The sequence below is a fragment of the Rana temporaria genome, chromosome 3 (genome assembly GCF_905171775.1).
Source record: "Rana temporaria chromosome 3, aRanTem1.1, whole genome shotgun sequence".
Classification (NCBI taxonomy): domain Eukaryota; kingdom Metazoa; phylum Chordata; class Amphibia; order Anura; family Ranidae; genus Rana; species Rana temporaria.
Window position 1 is genome coordinate 312,575,427 of NC_053491.1, and position 23,973 is coordinate 312,599,399.

At 44.0% G+C, this 23,973-nt stretch overlaps 1 protein-coding gene across 1 annotated transcript in view; it reads right to left on the reverse strand.

The window, feature by feature from the left end:
• Positions 1–23,466, reverse strand: part of LOC120930478 (kinesin heavy chain-like) — a 38,797-nt gene extending 15,331 nt beyond the window's left edge. Inside the window, exons 1-4 of the mRNA XM_040341658.1 lie at positions 23,371–23,466; positions 15,407–15,458; positions 6,423–6,499; positions 2,960–3,007 (exon numbers count right to left, since the gene is read on the reverse strand). Of these exons, the coding sequence (XP_040197592.1) occupies positions 2,960–3,007; positions 6,423–6,499; positions 15,407–15,458; positions 23,371–23,466 (273 nt within the window). The remainder of the gene's footprint in view (positions 1–2,959; positions 3,008–6,422; positions 6,500–15,406; positions 15,459–23,370) is intronic.
• Between the last annotated feature and the right edge of the window lie 507 nt (positions 23,467–23,973).

Below are 23,973 nucleotides of genomic sequence, written 5' to 3' on the forward strand. Positions count from 1 at the left end.
GAGAGAAAAAAGAATCGTTGAGGAACTGAGGCGGAAGATTATTGACTTCCTTCTTCCTCAGTCAGAGCCCCCAAGACAGCAAAAAAGCCCTCTATCACAAACACCCCAAAACTAGTAAAACAGGTTATAAACAAAAAACAAAGAAAAAAACTGCACTGCAAACCAGCCGGGACATATGTGAATCAACTCTGAAGGTATCGGTTTTACTGGTTTTAGTATCGGAGCATTTGCAGGCATACAAGTTTATTTAGATGAATATATATATATAAAAATATGTGTATATACATATTATTAGTGTATCTGTGTAGAGGGACTTTATTATTTTATTAATAATTTGCAGTGTAGTATGAGGTACTGAGAATGCCCGCTAACTCAACAACGGTATAAATTTTCTGTTACTGTAATCTTGCTATGTCTCTCAAGATTACATTAGCAGGAGGCGTTCACAGTTCGAAGGGTTTGTAGATCACTTCACTCCTCAAAAGGAGAAGCGATGCACACATCTACACTACTTCATGAACAGGCACTCAGAGAAAAGTGATCTTCTTTGAGATTTCCTGAGAACGGACATCTAAATCTCCTGAGGCTACAGGTCAGGAGTGCCTGAGCACCTTCACATACCAGAAAGTGCACTGCTATTTTTCAGGAGGAATTCAGGACAACAATGTACATTTTCAGAGTGTTTCACAGGCACAATACATTTTTTAGATGTTCTCTAACACAGCAAACCTTCACGATATAACTGAGCAATACACACTACACGGGGTCTTAAGGGCTAGAATTGAATGACACTAGCCTATGCCAACAAATCTGTTCCAAGCCTTTAAAGCATCCCCAGTCAATGTTTGATTCAGAACTTTGATTTATGGTTTAGAACTTTTGTCAAGTTTTCATTATTGTGGTACCTTACTGAGGAGATTTCTTCTCATTATCTGTCCCAGTGACAAAAGGAAATCATTGGGAGGGTGTGGATGCCACTGAAAACACAGACAGCAATAAAAACCTGACAAATGTTTGACTCCTCCCCACAATAAATGTGCTATTTTTGATTTTCCTTGTCCTCAATCAGAGAAATGTACCGTTAATTGTTGCCCTTGTGGCTGGAAAAGAAGGGAGGTTAAATCTCGGCAACGGGGACACAGAAACAAGAAGTAATATTCTAACCCTTCCCTAGTCTGTACAAAACAATAATAAAAGTTTTGTCCAAGTTGGGTACAAACACAAAAAAGGCCATCGCGGACAATAAGCATTTTCAGGTCATGAAACATGAATTGTGCATCTATTCTTGTTAACCCTGTGGAGGGGAGGCATTTTGACACTTCCGGTGCTGAACTATTAGGTGCAAAGCAAAAAACACGCAGAAAAGGTTTTGCTACATGTCCAATCTCTTGGAACAAGGAGAGGAGAATAAGCTACTATATTTTTTTTTTTTTGCCTGACTAAAAAGCAGAATTTCATTCTCTCAATCACCATTGACTATTTTTAATCATTATGCTGTTAGCATTAGTATATAGATAGAAAATGTTATAATTATTACTTGTGTAGCAGCCTGCTCCTGTTGGACAGGTGCTGCTTTAAATTTAGAGGGGGCCTGAGTTGTTAATTGACTCAGGCAAATGTAATTATGGGCAATTTAGCCTCTGTTCCAGCTATGGCTGTGCTGGGAGTACCCACCAGTGTTCACCCAGGGGTGTTATTACCATTCCAGGCCAAGGGTGGCAGCAGCAGGGTCAGGGTGTATTGGGTGTCTCCCTCAGCAGCGAATAGGGGGAGTGGTTGTCCATGCTGGGGAGGGGTACTTAAGGGACAGACGCCATTGGACCGGTGTCGTCGGTCCGTCGTCCCACGTGCCTCGTGGCCCACCTGGCCGGGGGTACGTGCTCCTGAATCCTAGCTCCGGGACCACGTTGGTCCGGGGTTGTGGTTTAGTTAAGTAGGCCCAGTAGTCAGACTGGGTCTGCGCCTTTAAGGTGATCCTGTGCTGTCTGTCCTGCGGGAGGAAGCCACTTGATGAAGGAAGCCAGGGGAGGATCTATCCTGGAGATGACCATGCAGGAGGCTGGTATCTTGGTAGAAGGCCTGGAAACTTCATCGAAGGATGCACCATGTACTGAGAGGCTTGATGTTGATCGCCTGTCAGATCTGAGTTCTACAGAAGTTAATCTGGAGAGATCAGGGTGCTGAATCCTGTGTCAGGGGATTCTGAACCGAAAGCGTCTCCTCATAAAGGAGGGTCTGTGTCAGAGACTGTACTTTATTCCGTGCGCCATTATGGCAGCTAGGCCAGTGAGAGGGACCTATCCTTGTGAGCAATACCCACTCTAGCTAGAGTGGCTACGAGAACTGTTTGCTGGAAGCAGGAGTGTTTCCTAATTGAGATTATGCACCTGAACCTACCTACCTATTTATCCTTCCACCCCTCCAACAATTTCTTCTTTTCTTACCAAGTTCGGCAAATAAATCCTAGAAAAATAAGTGTAAAGTGTGGACATTGAACTTTTTCAACTCTCTTCTACTACTCTGGACACCACGATAATAGAGGTAACATGCCACCCGAAATACTCAGCAGCTCCTGTGGGGGTAGTGCTACACTTGTTTTAAACTTTTTTTTTACATTTCTCCAGTTACCTTCTGGTTTCCAGACCTAGGCAAATGATGTCATACATCCAAGGAGTCTTCAGGAGGGGAGGAGAGGTTTTCTGAGCAAAGCACACCCTCCTGCCTGTATACCTAAGCTAAGGCCAGATGGTTTACAGGAAGTAATTGCTACATGAATCATCTGCCCTTACTCAAGTGTTTTTCAAAATGATTTCTCAGCAAAATAAAGCACGTAGACACGGATGGATGGGTGATTTGCTTTGAATGTTAAAAAAATTATTAAATAGTGTTTTTGGTTTGCAATGCTCAGATGCAGTGGAGTTCTGCTTTAATTTAACACACACATAATATTAGGGCTTACCTGTCCCATGTTAAAATTGAAGACACCATCAAAAGTAAAATGGTATTCCTGAAACAACGCAAAACGGATACAAATTATTTTCTTGCAAATTATTCTGTCAGTTAAAAGTAAACCATATTTGTCACGTAGGTAAATTAGGATTGCTGTCTTACTGTATAAAGCTACAAATAATTCAAATATCTTTTCTATCATTAGATAGCGACAGAATAGGGTAGAGGAGAACTGCCACAAGGCCCAAAACTCTCTTAGCAATCCAAAAAAAGATCATACCCCCTACATGCTCCACTTAAGACCATAATAACTGCTTTCAGTAAATACTTGCTTATTAAAAGGGTAAGTTAATTTTTTGCAGGCTTTTTATAAAAATCCACCTATGTCATTCTATATCTTTTGAATAATTCATACTACTGCCCCTCCTGTGTTAAATGGTGCACATTCTACCATTATACATGCAGCTATTGGGGAGCCTCTCCACAAAACCCGCTAGCCCCACAATCCTCCTCTGTCCTGCCATTTGCAGTATGGGCTAAAACATTACAATTATATGCCCCCTAGCAGCCGTCCTGGGCTGTTTAAACTGTGCACGTGTGCGGTGTGCACTCCCCTACTACAGCTAAGCTTAGTAACGACCACTCCAGGCAGTTCAAATTGTGTGTAGGCGCATGGTGGTCTCTTCTCCTTCAGCTGAGCTTAACATAATTGTATTGTCCAGCTTGTTCTGCAAAGGAAAGAATGGAGGGGGGGGGGTCAAGGGGCTAGGAGCAGTGTTGGTATGTACTATTCAGAGGGTATGGAATTACATAGGGGAATTTTTGGAAAATATTGCTGAAAGTGAACTTACACTTTAAAGGCTAAGTTCACCTTTACAGAAAAAAAAATTCAATCCACATATTTTTGTAGAAAATATGGGCTTTCAGCCCATACTTCTGTACAGACTTTCTTTGTGAAAGCTGGAGGACATGTCAGTAGAGTACGACAGCGCTCATCAGTGCCCCCCTTGCAGCCCACTAAAACTAGAAGTCCTTCTGCCACAGTGGAAGATGGTACTTGTAGTTTATTCATTTACAGGAATCTGTAAATTAATAATGCGGCTGTGTGGGCGGGCGTGGGGAGAGTGCCCACTGTCACAGGGAGAAAGGAATTGGGAGGAGAGGGAGCAAAAGCATGAACACGGGGTTGAAAAAACTTAAATATGTGTCGAACATGAACTTTCCTTTAAATATGTAAACATTTAGTAATTCTTTCCCTCTTATCTGCATCTGGACCAGCATAATATATAAGAAACATATAATCTGAAAGACATAGGTAATTTTGTAGCTGTTGCTAACTACACAGTTTTATAACTATAGTTAATTCTTTCAGTAGAATGGTAGAAACAGAAAATTTAAACAGATTCATCATATTGTAAATCGGTATTGATATGACAAGCATAAATATACTAATTTGAAATTTCCATCTTTTAGTATGTTTATCTTGTTCTAAAAATGCTGTAGGCTGTTTTGTATAATTTGTTACTGTAATATTTACAGGTGCAATCTAAACATGAATTTGCACTCACAGACAGCATACCTACCCAGAACATCTATTTTATGCTGTGATGAATCCTATGAGCTGACAAAAAATGTTTTAAAGTGGAAATTCAGTCAAATCATAACTATACTTAAACCTGCTCCCACCCTCATTCTAAGTCTATTCTAACTACCCTGTGAAAGGAAAGATATCAATACTTACCTATTCTGAGGGCGCTTCAGTCTTGTCAACAGATGCCCCATAGTAAGCATATGGAAGACATTACCACATAGGCTCTGCAGCCATTGTCGGCGATCTCTCATCTTTACGGAAACCGGCTGCTAAAGAGATCATGTGACCAGACCCAAGAAACTTCAGAATAGGTAAGTTTAGGCATCTTTCCTTTGCAGGGTAGTTTATATTAGGCTTAGAATGAGGGTGGGAGCAGAATTAAAGGAGTTGTAAATAAAAAAATGTTTTTTTGCTGAAATAACTGTTTACAGGGTATAGAGACATAATAGTTAACTGATTCCTTTTAAAAACGATTAAAAATAGATAAAAAATCAATCATATAATGTACCTGTAGTTTCTAGTTTCGTTTTTGCATGTTGTTTCCTGCCTCTCTGCTGTACAGAGCCACAGAGCCAATACAGGGCAGTGATGGTTTGGAAAACGAAACTAGAACCTAGACACACAGTAATCACATCACCTTGATTAGTGACCACAGAGAGAAAGCTCCCAGTACTGTGGTTATCAGGAAACAGACAACCAGGAAGTGTGAAGATCAGAGAAGAATTACAGCAACTTGAGAGCAAAAACGAACAATGAGGACATGAAAACAGCACTGCATTAAGGTAAAGGAAGCTATTAAGATAAAAAAAAATCATTTACAAACCCTTTAAACATAATTAGAATTTGACTGAATTTGACTAACACTTAAAATTTCTTGTAGGTTTTTATTTCAGAGAAATTTACCATAATTTATCATTCTAACAATAATTAAAGAGAAACCCATCAACGGTGTTCTCGTTAAAAAGAAAAACAGACCTAAACAGATACAGTATGAATGTAGGCTGATGTAAACGGAGGATCATCTGTTTACATCTGCCCATCCATAGACATACATTGTGGTTCAGTCTGGATCCCTCTGAAAAACTGACAGATGGCTCTGGACTGAACACCAGTGCATTTCCCATAAATCATACCCCCAAAATTTGAGAAAATAGCTGCCGATCTGCCAGATATCCAGTATTCCCCATAACTTCTGGTAATAGCTAACAATACAGTGAGGCTGACATACGCTAAGATTCGAGAAAGTTAACACAATAAACAGGGATTTTTTTTTTTTTTACATGATTAGACAATTGAAGTGAATCATTCCTAAATCCGTTAGTAAATCTGCCTAAGTGGCAATAAACAAAGTATGATAAATATAGTGTAGCAAAACCAAAAACTCATAAATCAAGTCCAAATATTAACAAAATTCTACTACGGTGGAATTTTGTTAATATTTGGACTTGATTTATGAGTTTTTGGTTGAGCTACACTATATTTATCATATTTAGTTGTTTACCTATTGAGAGTCACAAGTGGATACACTGTAAGTGGCGTGGGCAGCAATCACGTCAAGCCTATTAGTAGGCTATTATATTGATTATTTTATTTTTATTTTCACAATCACATTGCTTATTACGTTGATTATATATATTTTTTTCACTATTTTGCCTAAGTGGTAGCCTTTGTTGCACTAAACCCCACACAGTGTTGTCAGAACTGCCTAGTCGTTCCTGTTGGACTACAATACAAAATGTCATTAATTAGAAACTTCCAAAACCCAAAAAAAAGAAAAATAAATGCAAAGGCCTACTGTGGTGCAATAAGGATGGCAGACCCTATCCATCCTGCCAAATCTTACAGCAGCTGCATTGTATCATGTATTGGAGCATAGCTTTACCTTTGTTTCTGTGTCATGTTTATCTCTAAAAATTAAACTCTTGTAGTCTTCATTAACACAGATTGTTTTCTCTTGTTCTGAAATTAGGAGAAACATTTTTAATGAGCTTGCAGTTCAATTTTTTTTAGAGCCGTTACCAAAAGAAACACAACAAAATAACTGGATAGGAAAATTTAGTATCCTTGCCTAGGCCAACAAGGCCCAGGCCTAGGGCAGCACTTTGCAGGGGGGGGGGGGCAGCATGAAAAGAGTCCCCGCCGACTTGCGCTACACTGTTAGTATAGCGCCAGTCTTATGGGGTAGACTGGGCACTGCTTCCATTATGTGGGCGGCCGGCCACTTCTAATTTTGACATTCCTATCATCCTGGACCACAAACCTTCCTCATTGTGCTATATGTTTTCTGCTGCACCATTGGCATGGTTATATCTTCTTAGTCCCCTGTCAGTTTATGTTTTACTATACCTGTCCCATTGCAGAGATTTCCCTTCATTTCCTGCCCCATAGAAAAACAGGAAGTGAGAGGAAATCTATGAAAATGAGGAGAATCCATTGCCCCCAGGCCCTCAGAACTAGTGTCCCCACTTGAAAATTTCAGGGTGGGTCTAAACAGCAAGGGGTGTGGCCTTGACAGGAAGTGGTGGGTCATATTTAAATTGGTGCACGAGTTTAGTCAGGTTTAGGGCAGCACAAAACCTAAATACACTACTGAGTATGGATATGTGATATTTAACTCTAGGTTAGGGATATGCAATTAGCGGACCTCCAGCTGTTGCAAAACTACAAGTCCCATCATGCCTCTGCCTCTGGGTATCATGTTTGTGGCTGTCAGGCCTCGTACACACGGCCGAGTTTCTCGGCAAAAACCAGCAAGAAGCTTGCTGGGTTTTTTTTTTGCCGAGGAAACCGGTCGTGTGTATACTTTTCAATGAGGAAACCGCCGAGGATCTTGTCGGGCCAAAAAGAAAGCATGTCTTCTTTTTCCCCAACGGCAATGGGAAAAGTTGGCTCGCCGAGATCCTCGGCGGCTTCACAAGGAACTCGACGAGCAAAACGATGTGTTTCGCCCGTCGAGTTCCTCGGCCGTGTGTACGAGGCCTCAGAGTCTTGCTATACCTCATGGGATGTGTAATTCTGCAACAGCTGGGGGTCCGCTAATTGCATATCCCTTCTCTAGGTACTGGAATAAGGGGACAAAAAAAAACTAGTTGAAATCTGCTTTTCTCCAAATATAGTCATGATTCTCAAAATGTGCATAGAATTTAGGCTGATTACGGACAGGTCATTGAAATATAAAAATGCTTATTTCAACATATTTTAATACATCATGGGTGGATTTACTAAAACTAGAGCATGCAATATCTAGTGCAGCTGTGCATAGAAACCCATCATTTTTCAGGTTTAAAGCTCCATTCACATTAGCCAACTCCAAAATTGCGTGATTTTCAGTGCAACTTTGGAGTACGACTTTGAAGTGGCTTTGATAAGACTTTTACACTCTCTGGTAAGCTGTGTCAAGATCTGATCAAAGTAGTGCAGGAACCTTTTCTGAAGTCTCAGTGACTTTAGTAGTGTCAATTGGAACGTCTCTCATAGAGATAGATGGCATTTCACATGTCATGCGACTTTGGGTCTCAAAAGTTGGATCCTAAGTCGCAGGAGCTACATGTACGTGGCTCTTTAAGCCCAGCTTGTGGGGTCGCGCGGGCGCGTGCACGCGACCCGGTCCGAAGCTCAGTGACCGCGGCCGCGGGACTCGCGGACCCGATTGCCGCTGGAGACACATCGGACACTTTTGACAAATTTTTGGGACCATGTCACTGATCGCTGTTCCCGGACATCACAGGAAACAGACAATTCGTGACAGTGTCACTAAGCAGAACGGGGAGAGGCATGTTTACACTTGCCTTTCCCTGTTCTGCAGCCCTGTGACCCGATCGCGGGACAGCGGCGGAAATCGAGTCCACGTGTCCCGCGGGCACGGTCACGGAGCTCGTGGCAGGAATTTCAAAGTGACATATATATTCTGCCAACGTAAAACCATAGCTCCCAACTGTCCCTGATTTCGAGGGACTGTCCCTGATTTGGAGCAATGTCCCTCTGTCCCTCATTCCTCCTCATTTGTCCCTCATTTTGGTGTGATTTATATACAATGCACTTTTTATCTATAAGAAAGTGTTTTCCAGTGCTAAATCTTTCATCCCATTTCTAAATTGCTGCATTTGTAAGTTCCAAAAGCCAATATAAAGAAATAGAAGTGGTAAAAAAAGCACTTGTGGGTTTAACCAATCTTGTTTTGTGTACAATTCTCCTTTAAGGGGGCGTGGCAAGGGGTGTGTCCTATGCCTGCATACTTTTGCTGATAGGTGCCACTTATTCTCATCTCAAAAAGTTGGGCGGTATGTAAATCTACAGGAGCCGGTCGGGAACCAGTTAACTGCTTGCCGACTGCCTCACGCACTTATTCGTTGGCAGAATGGCACGGGCAGGCAAAGCAACGTACATGTACGTTGCTTTGAATCTGCCGACTACTGGGACTCGATGTCCGCCAGTGTCCCTCGACTGATCGTCTGCTCCCTCTCATCGGGAGTAGTGATCAGTGTCGTGTCACAGTAAGCCCCGCGCCCACACAGTTAGAACACATCCCTAAGACACACTTAACCCCTTCCTAGCCCCCTAGTGGTTAACGCCTTCACTGCCAGTTACATTAATACAGTGCATTTTTATAGCATTGATCGCTGTATAAATGTGAATGGTCCCAAAATAGCGTCAAAAGTGTCCAATGTGTCTGCCATAATGTCGCAGTCATGATAAATATCGCAGATCGTCACCATAACTAGTAAAAAAAAAAATAATAATAATAAAAATGCCATAAAACTAACCCCTATTTTGTAGACGCTATAACTTTTGCACAAACCAATCAATAAACCCTTATTGCAATTTTTGTGGTCCGATCATTTGGCAGCCAAATCCTCTGGGGCTGAAGTGGTTAATGGCCGTTGGGCGGAAGTGAGGAGAATGGGGGGGGAATTAAAATAGGATGTGCAAAGAATAAAAAGCCTGCAGTTATCTATAGTATCTGTGTGTAGATTTCCATTAGTAAACATTTCTAATTGTAATTTTTAGGATAAGGGTGAAGTTTTTCTTTAAGATTAGAATAGAAATGTTAGCAACAGGACCAGTCATTCTTATGATGATTCAATTTATCATAAAAAAAAAAAAAAGAAAAACAAAGTTTGAATCTTGGCCAGTTCAGCAGGAACTGGCCTAGATTTGAACCCTTAGGGCCAGATTCTCATAGAATCGGCGGCGGCGTAGTGTAAGCCATTTACACCACGCCACCGCAACTTACTGGAGCAAATGCTGTATTCTCCAAGCACTTGCTCCGTAATTTGCGGCAGCGTAGTGTAAATGGACCGGCGTATGGCCGCATAATTCAAAGGGGGCGGCTTGTATTCAAATTAAACGCGCCCCCACGCCGATCGAACTGCGCATGCGCCGGGCGGAAAAATAGCCCAGTGCGCATGCTCCAGCTCACGACGGAAAACGTCAATGACGCCGACGTGAGTGTCATTGACGTAAAGTCGTATTCGCGGACGACTTAGTAAAACGATGTAACTGACGGAAAAAGACGACGCTGACCCGACGCCATACTTAACATGGCATACGGCGGACTGGCGTAAGGTTACCCCTCATATAGCAGGAGTAACCTTACGCTTACGGAAACGACGAAAACGACGACGACGCGGCGCAAATTCGTTCGTGAATCGGCGTATCAGGCTCACTTGCATAGTCAAAAGAGAACAGAACGTAAACGCCACCTAGCGGCCAGAGTCGAATTACATCTAAGATCCGACGGTGTAAGTGACTTACACCTGTCGGATCTACGCCGTATCTATGCGAAAATGATTCTAGGAATCATACGCATAGATACCCGGGGCCAAAAACAGAGATACGACGGTGTTTCCTGAGATACACCGTCGTATCTCTTCTGAGAATCTGGCCCATTATGGTCAGGCTGAATACACCAAGTTGATTGATCGATCAGCTTGGGTACAAGCAGCCTACCGGATTCTCTTGCGATTATCGCTAGTGGCTGCTATAGCCGCTGGGGATAATCACTGTCTTCTCCTGGCGGGGACAGCTTATGCCCCGCTGGGAGAGGACAGTGGCCCAGCAGGAGGGATTCCAGCATCATCACTATCTGTGTTGATTGGGGAATCAAGGACAATTATTTCCTGCAACCTGTGGTTGCAGGAAAAGGGAAAATTTATATGAAATACTTACCGTAATTTTCCTTTCCTGATGTACTCCATGACAGCCTACGTGTGGGTTAATCCCGCCTCTCATACCTCATAGGACCCTACTCCCATAAAGCTTTGCTTCTCACCATAGACTGTGTTCCGTAATATAGCCTACTCCAGCAAAGGGAGGGAACTCCTGCTGCCATGGAGTCCATCAGGAAAGGAAAATTACGGTAAGTATTTCATATAAATTTTCCCTTTTCCTGACAGACTCCATGGCAGCCTACGTGTGGGAAATGACTAGCCCTACACACTCGGGTGGGCAATTGCTGGTTAAAGAAAAGGTTTAATTGACATTGTCAACAGATAAAACATGTAAACCAAAATTAACCGACGATAAAGAAGCCGGTTCTACGCAATAGTGTGTCATAAATGTGTTTAACGACAACCAAGAGACCGCTTTACAGATCACATCTGGGGAAACATGCTGGGCAGCCGCCCATGATGTGGAAATGCTCCGAGTAGAATGAGCGGTTACCGCTTCCGGAGGAGCCAATCCTTTCGCCTTATAAACCCCTTGGATAGCTTGGACGATCCACGCCGCAATGGTTCTGGAGGAAGCACGCATTCCTTTGTTTTTCCCATGAAAGGAAACAAATAGATGATCAGATTGGCGAAAAGATGCTGTAGCTTCCAGATATTGCTTTAAAACTTCTCCGACATCCAAAGGATGAGCATTAGAGTTCTCAGAAGACCGAAAAGTGGGCAGGACAATTTCCTGGTTCTCATGAAAAACCGATGACACCTTTGGTTTAGAACCTAACATAGGGATCAATACGACACGATCCGGGAAGAATGTAAGGAATGGTTCTTTGGATCCTAATAAACCGATCGATAGTTGGTCTGTGTGTCGAAAGTCTGAGAAAAAGTCCAAGACTAGAGGAAGATCCCACTTGGAGAACCTTGGTTTTCTTAGAGGTCTTAGCCTCATAGCTCCTTTAAAGAATTGCCTGACGAGGGTGTGTCTAGCCCAGGATATACCTGTGAAAGCGGAGATAGCTGAAACTTGAACCCTTAAGGATAAAGGTAGATCAAGACCCGTCTGATGAAAGCCTAGAACATCTTGAATTCTGGGATCACTAGGAGAACCCTCCATGGAATAGGTGTAGTTTGAGAACTTTGACCAAATTCTTTGGTAGACCTTATTGGTGCTTGATCTTCTAGCGTTTAATAAAGTAGAGATGGCTCTGCTTGGACACCCTAACGCTTCCAACCTTCCCCTCTCAAGAACCAGGCCATCAGATGCAGATGGGTTGGACACGTCGAGGGGTCGATCCTTGCAACAGGAGATCTGGTCTGGATGGGAACAGAACTGGATACCGGAAACTCAGTTGGAACAGCAACGGAAACCACGACCTGTTGGGCCAATATAGAATTATCGCCACTACCTCGGCCTCCTCCCACCTGAGTCTCGATAGGAACTGGAGGATGACCGGGACTGGAGGAAAGGCATAAGCTCTGCGGAACCTCCGCTGATCCATTAAGGCGTCCACCCTGAAGGCCTGGGGACAGCGGCATCTGGTGTAATACTTCTCCAGTTTGAAGTTGCATGGAGATGCAAACAGATCCACTTCCGGCACAAATCCCAGGGACAGGACCCAGTTGAAAACTTCGATGTGGAGAGACCACTCGTTGTTGTCGAAAGATGTTCTCTAGTGGAAATCCGCCTGTAGATTTTGAGCTCCGGGAAGGTATACAGCTGTCAGATCTGTCAAATGTGTCTGTGCCCAAGACATGATTGGATTTACCTCCCTCAGTAGGGAGAGACTGCAAGTGCCCACCCTGCCTCTTGATGTACGATACTGCTGACGTATTGTCCAGCCTTAGGAGAACTGAGAACCCCTTTATTAGGTGAAGAAAGGCTTGTGGGGAACAAAAGGCTGCACGGAGTTCCAGGACATTGGATATTACCTTCCGGGACGGAAAGTCTCACTTTCCCTGAGCTACTTCTTTCAGGCAGAGAGCCCCCCCAGCCTCTGTTGCTGGCGTCTGAAGTAATTGTGATCCAGGAGACGGGGGCTATCGAATGGCAGTTGAGGAGGTTCTTCCGTAGTAGCCACCAGAGAAGACTTTCCCACATATCGGAGGTTTTCTGTATGAAACGATCCCGAGACCTTGAATCTCAATGTTGGAGAAAACCCTTCTGGAAGGGCCGCATCCTCCACTGTGCCCATCTCATCATGGGGACCGTGGACACCATGGTGCCTATCATCTTGAGACATTGTGAGGCTTTGAGAAAAGGAGACTCTAATGCAAGACGAATTCAGTCCTGAACTACCAGGATTTTTTCCAGGGGCAAGGAGATGGTACTCTGAACCAGGGCTAGCCCTATGATGGGACCGGGTGGTATCATGGGTACCAGGCAGCACTTTTAGGGGGGCAGCATACTGATGCCCGCCAGCCCGTTCCGCCACCCAAATAAAATTGATGTCCTTTTTCCCCCACAAATAGAACTTTCTTTTAGTGATATTTGATCACCTCTGCGGTTTTTATTTTTTGTGCTATAAATATATATTTTTTTACTTTTTGCTATAATAAATATCCCCAAAATTTAGAAAAATAAACTATTTTCTTCAGTTTAGGCCAATATGTATTCTTCTACATATTTTTGGTACAAAAAAAAAAAACACAATTAGCGTCCATTGATTAGTTTGCGCAAAAGACATTGTGGCCGCCGGAAATTCACAGGTCCCTTTATACTCCTATACATGTATAGAGCCATGACAGGCCCTCTATATACATGTATAGAGCCATGACAGGCCCTCTTTATACTCCTATATACATCTATAGAGCCATGACAGGTCCTCTTTATACTCCTATATACTTTTATAGAGCCATGACAGGTCCTCTTTATATTACTTTACATGTAAAGAGTCATGACAGGTCCTCTATATACATGTATAGAGCCATGACAGGTCCTCTATATATTTCGTTATACATGTAAAGAGCAATGACAGGTCCTCTTTATACTCCTTTATACATGTATAGAGCCATGACGGGTCCCCTTTAGTTATCATGATATAAAATAAAGAATGTGGGAGCCTTTTGGTTGGCGTGATCTTTTTTCTGGGGGGGGGGGGGGCAGCATTTCATTCTTGGTCCCAGGCAGCACAATGTCTTGGGCCGGCACTGCTCTGAACTGTATTGAATTGGGCATCGAGAAGGATTGTGTAGGCTCTTTTCTATCTGTCTAGCAGCCAACCAAACTCGGTCAGAGTGGAGATGACCAAGGACCGGTGTAGACGAATACCATTGGATCTGAATAAAGCTACGACAGCCAGTAAGAGCTTCCAAAATATTCAAGGCGATGTTGTAAGCCCGAACGGGAGACAAGTAAACTGGAGGTGAATACTGTCTACTGCAAACTGAAGGTATCTTTGAAACTCTACCGCTAACGGGACATGAAAGTAGGCATCTTTTAGGTCTATAGACACAAGCCAGTCGCCTGGATGAACCGTCTGACGAATTGTGAGCAGTGACTCTATCTTGAATTTCTCCTTTTTGATAAAGGTTTTTAGATGTGTCAAATCTATCACTGGTCTCCAGGAGCCGATCTTTTTTTAGAACCATGAACAGGGGTGAGTACGTTCCTTGAAATCTTTCGGCTATTGGCACTTGTGTGGTGGCGCCCTGGGCCAAGAGAGAGTTTGTGTATGATAGAAGGATTTGTCTCTTCTCCTCTGAGCAGGGTAGTGCTGTGGGTACGAACTGAAGTGTGGGTGGACTGACAAACGTCCAAGTATGCCCTGGCCTGTAGATACTGTTTTGACAGTCCAGAAATCTCTTATCGAGGCTGCACAGACGTGTCGGAACTGAAGAAGCCGAGCTCCAACTTGTACCGTCTGAGCCAACACCTTTACATTTGATTTTTTATACGGTTCAGTGTTTACACCTTCTTAAAAGGGCAGCTGTGTTTTAATACAATTCACTAGGCGCCATTTCAACCCACCCATTATCAGAAGTTAATCTTTAAAGAGGAGTTCCACCTAAAAATGGAACTTCCTCTTAACCCACTCCTCGCCCCCTTACATGCCACATTTGGCATGTAATTTTTTTGGGGGGGAGTGGGGGCTTCAGGAGAAGGGGACTTCCTGTCCCACTTCCTCCTTCCGCCGAGGGGCTGGAAAGGCGATTAGCTTAATCGCCTCTTCACAGCCCCTCCCTGTAGGCGAGCGCCTGTCCAATCGGACCGCGCCGCTCGCGCATGCGCACTGCCGCTCGCGCATGCGCAGTGGGTGCCCGGCTGTGAAGCCGAAAGCTGTCACTGCCGGGTGCCCACACTAAGAATGAAGACGCCGGCCGGCAAGGGGGGGCGAGGAGCGGAGCCCCGGCCGGCGCATCGCTGGAGCCGTGGAGCAGGTAAGTGTCAGTTTATTAAAAGCCAGCAGCTACACTTTTTGTAGCTGCTGACTTTTAATAAACTTAAAAAAAAGGTGGAAAACCCCTTTAAGTAAGAGGCAGAAATGCATTGTGTTTCTACTGACTGAAAAGAAGTAACTGTACATTTATATACCAATGTTTTTGTTTGCCTGAATACAGAAAAAAAATATGAACGTTTGTAGGTATTTTTTGACAAAGTATATGTTATTTATATACAAATGTCTGTTTGCCTATATACTAAAAATACAGATAAAAAAATAAGTAAAATTGATATGTATTTTTTTGACAAAGTATGCCTTACCTTCTGTTTGCCATAATCCTACAGCAGCCTTTACACAGACTTCTTGTCCCAGCTGCATACAACAAACAAAATGATAATACTATATTAAAATCTGCATTTTAATAAAACCAACTTTTTGATGGGAGGAAATACATACAATGAGGCAATTAGTTATCGAAAATAATTATTTCCATGTAAGATGTACCAAAAATGAATCTATAGATAAACTTTCCCCCAAATAGAGTCCACACTGCTTCTCTCTGCTTTGTGCCTCCTTTCCCTCCTTCAAGTCTCTGCCTGTTCAATTACACCTCATGTACATGCCTGGTTTTGACAAGTATCCACTCATACTTCCTAATCCAATTGGAATTCACTCCCCACCCCCCTTGACCCACAGCCTTCTGAGACACATCACAGGTCTCAGAACACTGCAGGATAATGCATAAGGCACATCATGGCTCATGCATGTGCAATAGGAAGCCAGCTGTGAAGCCTTGTTTCTCTTAGTTAAGATGTCGACGCCTGGACCTGAAGCCTATTGAAAAATCAACTTGGGTCAAGACAGCACTGGATCCCTGGACAGGTAGGTGTCCTTATATTAAAAGTCAGCAGCTACAATATTTGTAGCTGCTGACTTTTATTTATTGGGGGGTGGGCTGTAGCTCCTCTAAGAATTCTCTCTTGTATACCTAACATTGGGCCAATTGTCCATTGAGGACCCAGTGACCTTTTCCCTAAAAACTATGGCCCGGATTCACAGACACTGGCGCATATTTATGCCACCGTAGCATATCTCCTTTACGCTACGCCGGCGCAGCGCAGCGCAGAGAGGCAAGCACTGAATTCACAAAGCACTTCCTCCCAAATCTGCGCTGGGTTTCTCAGGTGTAAGTCGGCGTAAGTGGAAGTGGGTGTGAGCCATGCTAATGAGGTGTGACCCCATGCAAATGATGGGCTGAGCGCCACACAGATACGTATCGCCAACTGCGCATGCACCGTCCCGTGGACGCTACCCAGTGCGCATGTTCACAATCACGTCGGAACAACTGCCTAAAATACGTTGGATCACTGCCTACGACGTGAACGTAACCTACGCCTAGTCATATTCACGTCATACGTAAACGTCGTAAAATACGTCGGCTTGTGTTCCCTGGTGCAGCCCTTTGCATGGATGCTGCTGAGTTACACCTCCTTTATGGAGCATAACTTTACGCCAGACGTACGACTTTACGTGCACTGCGTCGGACGGACGTACGTTCGTGAATCGGCGTATCTCCCTCATTTGCATATGTGAATAGAAAATCAATGGGAGCGCTAAATACGTCCAGCGTAAATATGTGCCCACTCTACGCCGGCGTAGGCAAGTTACGTCGGTCGGATGAAGCCTATTTTCAGGCGTATCTTAGTTTTGTGGGCACGGCGCACAGATACGACGGCGCATATTTGCACTTACGCAGCGTATCTCGAGATACGTTGGCGCAAGTGCTTTGTGAATCCGGGCCATAATCTACTTGTTTAGATATTCAACCCTTTGTTTAAATATTGAAGTACAATAATGCAATGACTGCTTATTTTCACCAAGTCAATATTTCATTTATAGATTTCCTGCTTATGCTGTGATGCTTATACATCTGTCATGTAAGGTTAATAACTATCTTGGAGTCCTCAGCATGTCTCCATTAATGTAATATTATTATCACAAACAGCTGACTGAAAACATATATTTGTGGTTTTATTTTGTCAAGTCACTGAATTATTGAGGCTTTTAGATGTGTTTCTCTATTGTCAGCGCTTCTGATATAAGGAATATTAAAAAGCACTTAAACAACACATTAATTATTCAACCAATTAAAAAGGCCTACTTTGCACTATTGGAAATAGTTAAATATATACAGAAACATTCTCACATGTGGCCCTAACAAGTGGCTTATACATGATGGTTAGTTTTTTTTAAAACTGTAACCGTACCTGTGGTAGCAACACATTTATTTTTGATAAATTCTTGCAAACTAAAAAAAGTCCAAAAAATTTAAGCTCTCATAGACATCAAAAGGGTTTGAGCACTATATTTGGAGTTCACAGATTTTCACAAATTTTCCGCTGGGTTTGGCAAATGTCCAGAGAATTTAAGTTTTCCAAGTTTGCTTATTCCTATTCCTTGGTATCACACTAATGCCACGTACACACGATCGTAAATTCCGACAAGAAAACCGTGGATTTTTTCTGACGGAATGTTGGCTCAAAGTTGTGTTACATACACACGGTCACACAAATCTTGACAGAAATTCTGACCGTCAATAACGCTGTGACGTACAAGACGTACGACGAGCCAAGATCAATGAAGTTCAATAGGCAGTTCGGCTCTTCTGCTCTGAGCATGCATGTTTTTTTGCGCGTCAGAATTGCATACAGACGAGCGGATTTTCCGTCAGAAAAATAGAGAACCTGCTCTTAATCTTTTGTTGGCAGAAATTCCGACAGCAAAAGTCAGATGGAGCATACACATGGTCGGAATTTCCATCCAAAAGCTCACATCGGACTTTTCTTGTCAGAATTTCCGATTGTGTGTGTACACGGCATAACAGTATTAGATGTAATAACTACACAAGGCACAATGAGCCTGTGGGCAGTATGGCTAAAAAAGTTTGCCCACTCAATTTGTATATACGGTATCTAGAATAGAGTAGGGCAAAGTTTTGAGATTTGGTTATAGGTGTACAGACCCAGATCAGGTGAATTCTAAAAACACACTATATTATTCCACCAACAATAATGCACAAACTGAGCAGGGGCAGCAATAATAACCCCATAACTTGGCCCAACTAAACAGGACTCTCTAGGACCTATTATTATACATACATTAGGAAAATGTAAATTTTCTTAAAATATAGTCTGAAGTAGAAGAAGCACAGGCAGATTATGGTTGTGCTGTCAATAGGGCGCTAAACACCCAACTAAACAGGCCCAAATGTTTAACAGTAAAGCAGATTGGTGTATTCTATATATATATGTGTGTATATATATCACACAATTATTGTTAACCAAAGGTATCTAAGATATTTTGTTTCTTACATTTTCTGATCCATCCTAGACAGAGAAAACAAACCAGATATATACTTCTTGTCTCATAAAGCTAAATTTCATTTTCAAATGGAACATCAATTGAAAGTACCTACTTTTCCTGTGTCCATTTTGCTGTGAGAGAAAGTCATCTGTAGGCTAGTCTGAAGTACCGCTTAATATTTAATAAGGCTTTTTTACATGTAGAGGTATCATGTTTATGCTGCTTGTTTCCTGTGGCTAGAGCAGAACAGGGCTGCACAACAACATTTCTTCTTTTAATAATTAACTGTCATCTAGTATCATGCCTGCCTCTACTTTTCATCTTAAAACTACCAAAAAAAATATAAAAATGTTTAAGAGAACCTTGCAGTGCTTTGTGAATTTTCCCAGGTCCACAATGTTCAGGTGAATGTTCCATCAAACAGGGGTTAGCACACATGTTTCTTTAGCAGGTGGCATGCAAAATATATTGCATTTTTACAATAACAGGAAATTATCCTCCCAGTTTTTCCAGCGTTTAATCTGACATACGTGATTAAATCACTTGGCTCATCTATAAAACTAAAGCCATTGAAGATTAGAGTGCATGCCACCAACTCCAACAATTTTGCTAATACAATAATCACCAGCTTGTTTACCCTATTCAAACTCAATGCAATTTGGGCATAATAATACATAAATAATAATACATAAACATATGCTATGAGGGTTACTTAGATTTTTTGTATTATTTTTTTTGTATAATCAGTATTTATTTTGAGATAACAAATGACAAGACATGCCCAGCAGATTATAAGGCACAAGACCATCGACCGCGCAGGGTCGTAAAGTGACTATTGTTCAGTGATCATGTTGAGCAAAGACACACATAAAAAGAAACAGAACCAAAAAACAAATGGCAAAAACATAAGAAGAAACGGGATAACAAGAGCAATGTCAACAATAGCTCAGTCGAAGAATTACAGCATTCCTAGGTATGGTGAAAAACATAATGAGCCCAAAAGGAGGGGTAACAGTACAATGTTGAAAAGGTTATAGAGGTAAGGGGAGGGGGTATAAAAAGCGTATAGTCCAATCCAGGAGCAACCTCAGCCCCAAAAATAGACCGGAGGTGGGCTGCCACCAAAAATGTGTAGGGGATATGGTCCCATGGTACGCAACGGGGGTAGGGGGGGCCAACCGCCTCCATCTAGCCGCCCCCCACCCCTCCGCACACCAGGGATACCAAAACGCAGTGACACGTGCCCGGACTGGACTACCAGCATCCCCAGGAAATTTGGGGTCTGTCCCGCGGGTCCTAGTGCTATGTGGGTTAACAGCCCTCAGCAGGCCGTCAGGCGTTTCTCAGTTACCAACCATATATGAACAAAAGGGAAAAAAAAGGAAAAGACTTCTAACTCATAGAAGGGAAGGGAGAGCGGGGGGGAAAAGATGAAGGGGAAAGGGGTACAAGAGCCAGGTTACCTGTAAATTGGAAAAGAGCATCTTCCAGGTCCTCACCGGGCACACCACGCCAAGACACAGTGGCCTAGATTCACGTAGGGTGGCGTAACTATGTTCGGGCGTAGCGTATCATATTTACGCTACGCTGCCGCAACTTAGAGAGGCAAGTCCTGCATATAAAATGACACTGACCTTTTTTTTTTCTTTGCCGTAGATAGCGTTTAGCCGTTGAATTCACCACGGCTTCCGGGTAGGGAATCCCGCGGGAGTGGGCGTTCCTCCCGCGGTGCGACTCACCTCACCTGACCTGACCTACGCGCGCGTGTGTCAGTACACACACTAACGTGTGTGTGTGTGTGTATGTATGTCAGTTACACACTCCATGAGATCAGCATGTAAGGAAGCTCTTAGGCACACTAGCATGTCTTTCAGGGTTGTTTCTGACACATGAATGAATGAATGAATGAATGACTTGTATAGCGCAACTCATGCGAACTGAATCGCCTCTGGGCGCTTTTTCCAGCCAGAGTCTGCTTGGCTGGTGCGGTCATTTTACCCCGTAGGATCGTGACACGCACATGACCTACATACACCACTGACCAGACCTACTGACACTGGCCTGACCTGTCCTACATACACTGGCCTGACCTGTCCTACATACACTGGCCTGACCTGTCCTACATACACTGGCCTGACCTGTCCTACATACACAGGCCTGACCTGTCCTACATACACTGGCCTGACCTGTCCTACATACACTGGCCTGACCTGTCCTACATACACTGACCTGTCCTGACCAACATACACTGACCTGTCCTGACCAACATACACTGACCTGACCTGCATTGCATACACTGACCTGACCTCACTGACCTGACCTGCATACACTACACTGACCTGACTACACTGACCTGACTACACTGACCTGACCTCACTGACCTGCATACACTACACTGACCTGCATACACTACACTGACCTGACTGACCTGACCACACTACACTGACCTGACTACACTGACCTGGCCTGACTACAATGACCTGACCTGACTACAGTACACTGACCTGACTACATTACACCGACTACACTAACCTGACCTGCATTGCATACACTGACCTGACCTCACCACACTAACCTGACTACACTACACTGGCCTGACTACACTACTTTTGTCGCCCCCCCCCCCCCCCCCCCCCCCCCCACAGCATGCACACACAGCGCCGCATAGTGCCGCAAAAATGACAGTAAAGTGCTGCTAAAATAGCGACGCTTTACTGCCGACGCTGGACCTCTTTTACATTACACAGCACCGCACCTCTGGACCCCTTTTACATTACACAGCACTGCACCTCTGGACCCCTTTTACATTACACAGCACCGCATCTCTGGACGCCTGTTACATTACACAGCACCGCATCTCTGGACGCCTTTTACATTACACAGCACTGCATCTCTGGACCCCTTTTACATTACACAGCCCCCCGCACCTCTGGACCCCTTTTACATTACACAGCACTCTGGACCCCTTTTACATTACACAGCACTGCACCTCTGGACCCCTTTTACATTACACAGCACTGCATCTCTGGACCCCTTTTACATTACACAGCACCGCATCTCTGGACCCCTTTTACATTACACAGCACTCTGGACCCCTTTTACATTACACAGACAGCACCACACCTCTGGGCCCCTTTTACATTAGACAGCAACACTCTGCACCACTAGACCCCTTTAGATTTACACAGACACCCCCTCCCAGCTCTGCCCTTTCCTACATTAACCATGCAGATGGAGAGAGACAGTGAGCAGCGCTGAACAGAGGGCAATCACCTGCTGGTTTACTTACTTTAGCAGCTCTCTACTTGGCACTGCTCACTGTCTCTCTCCCCTGCGGTACAGGGGAGAGTGTTTTTTGCTTACCTTGGCTTGCTGCCTGGATTCTCCAGATGGAGAAAATCAAACTTGGCGCCGCCGCCGCGCTGTAAACACGTGTCGTGTACACGTCATGGCATGATGGGCATCATATCCCATACGGCCAATCAGCGCACCACAGAGGCACAGCGCCTCCCACTCCACCGCCCGCCAATCGCTGCCTACTTCACTTGGGCTCCTGCGACGTTATTCTGTTTTTTTCAGCCCTTCCGCCTGGTTGGCTGGTGTTCCCCGCCACTCCCACATCGAGGGAGACAGACAGTTCCACCAGCCAACCAGGCGGAAGGGCTGAAAAAAAAACAGATAACAGCGCAGGAGCCAAGTGAAGTGCCGTAAGATGTAAATAAAATGTTCCCTGCTCGGCGGGACTCAGGGCTATGTGTGACATCCCTAATGGCCGAGACTCTGGGCTTTTCTCGGACCCATTCGGGGCTCCAGCCTCCCCAGCCCACCCCTAACAACGCCCCTGAGTGCGGCTATCCATCTTTCCCTCAATTTTCATGCTTGCCTAGTGCACTGCCAGCACCCTCGGTATCCTGAGCCAGCCTGTGATTGCATAGCAGACCCACCTGGAGCGGTGATTTATTTTCTTCTATTCACTTTCTGTCCCAATGACAAATGTTTTTTTGAAAATGTTTTTTTTTTAGTGAAACAATGATTGGTGATAAAGCATCAGTGGACAGGAGACACCTCTTACAGAAGAGAATTTCCTCTCACTTCCTGTTGTCTCCTTCTGTTTGCAAGTAGGAGTCATTTGTAAGTTGGATGTTTGAAAGTAGGGGCCTGCCGTATATACTCTGCAGAAATATGGGCCCTAGGTGTTGGTGTTGCCACAACACTGTAAGCCCTCACAGTTAGTCTTGGTGGGCGCTGGAACGCCCTGCTGTGAACTATTATATCAAGAATTGTAATTACATGCCATTGTTGAACAGTGGTAGAAAAATTGGGCCTTTGGTGCTGGTGCTGGTGCCACAACACTGTAAGTCCTCACAGTTAGTCTTGGTGGGCGCAGGAATGGGCTGTGCTGTTAAATATTAGATCAAGAATTGTAATTACATGCCCCTGTTGAAGAGGGGCAGAAAAATTGGGCCTTAGGCACTGGTTCCACAACACTGCAACCCCTCACAGATACTGTAGTTGGAGCGCAGGAATGAGCCCTGGTGCAAAGTATTCCATCAAAAAATTTATTTACATGCCCCTGTTAAACAGGGGCAGAAAAATTGGGCCTTAGGCACTGGTGCCACAACACTGCAACCCCTCACAGATACTCTAGTTGGAGCGTAGGAATGAGCCCTGCTGCAAAGTATTGCATCAAAAATTGTAATTACATGCCCCTGTTAAACAGGGGCAAAACAATTGGGCCTTAGGCACTGGTGCTGGTGACACAACACTGCAACCCCTCACAGATACTCTAGTTGGAGCGCAGGAATGAGCCCTGTTGCAAGGTACTGCATAAAAAAATGTAATTACACGCCCCTGTTAAACAGGTGCAGAAAAATTGGGCCTTAGGCACTGGTGCTGGTGCCACAACACTGCAACCCCTCACAGATACACGTCCAAAACCAAAGTTGAGAAGCCTCCGAGACAGCACATCACCAAACGACATTATTCCCACAAAACTTCTGAAAGAATGTACCGACATCTTGGCACCCACCATAACACACTTCATAACAAACTTCATAAACCAATCATTCAAAGAAGGAATCGTTCCGATCTCCCTCAATCAAGGCATGATCAAACCCCTCATAAAGAAGTACAACCTTGACCCCAAAGACTCAAACTACCGCAGACCTGTCACAAGCCTTAACACTATCTCCAAGATTATCGAAAAAGCAGTAGTACAACAGCTACAACCCCATTTGGACACCCACAAACTCTTGGACCCACTACAATCTGGTTTCCGCCCTGGCCACGGGACAGAAACTGCACTTCTCAAAATCTGGGATGATGCCCTCGAAGCAGCAGATGAAGGAGAATCGTGTCTCCTGGTGCTGCTGGACCTGGCGCAGCTTTTGACACAGTAGACCACAAACCCTGCTCACTCGTCTGGCAGAAGTAGCTGGAGTCGCAGACTCAGACCTACTATGGTTCGCATCCTTCCTAAAGAACCGATCACAGAAAGTGAAACTAGGAGCTTTCACTTCAGAAG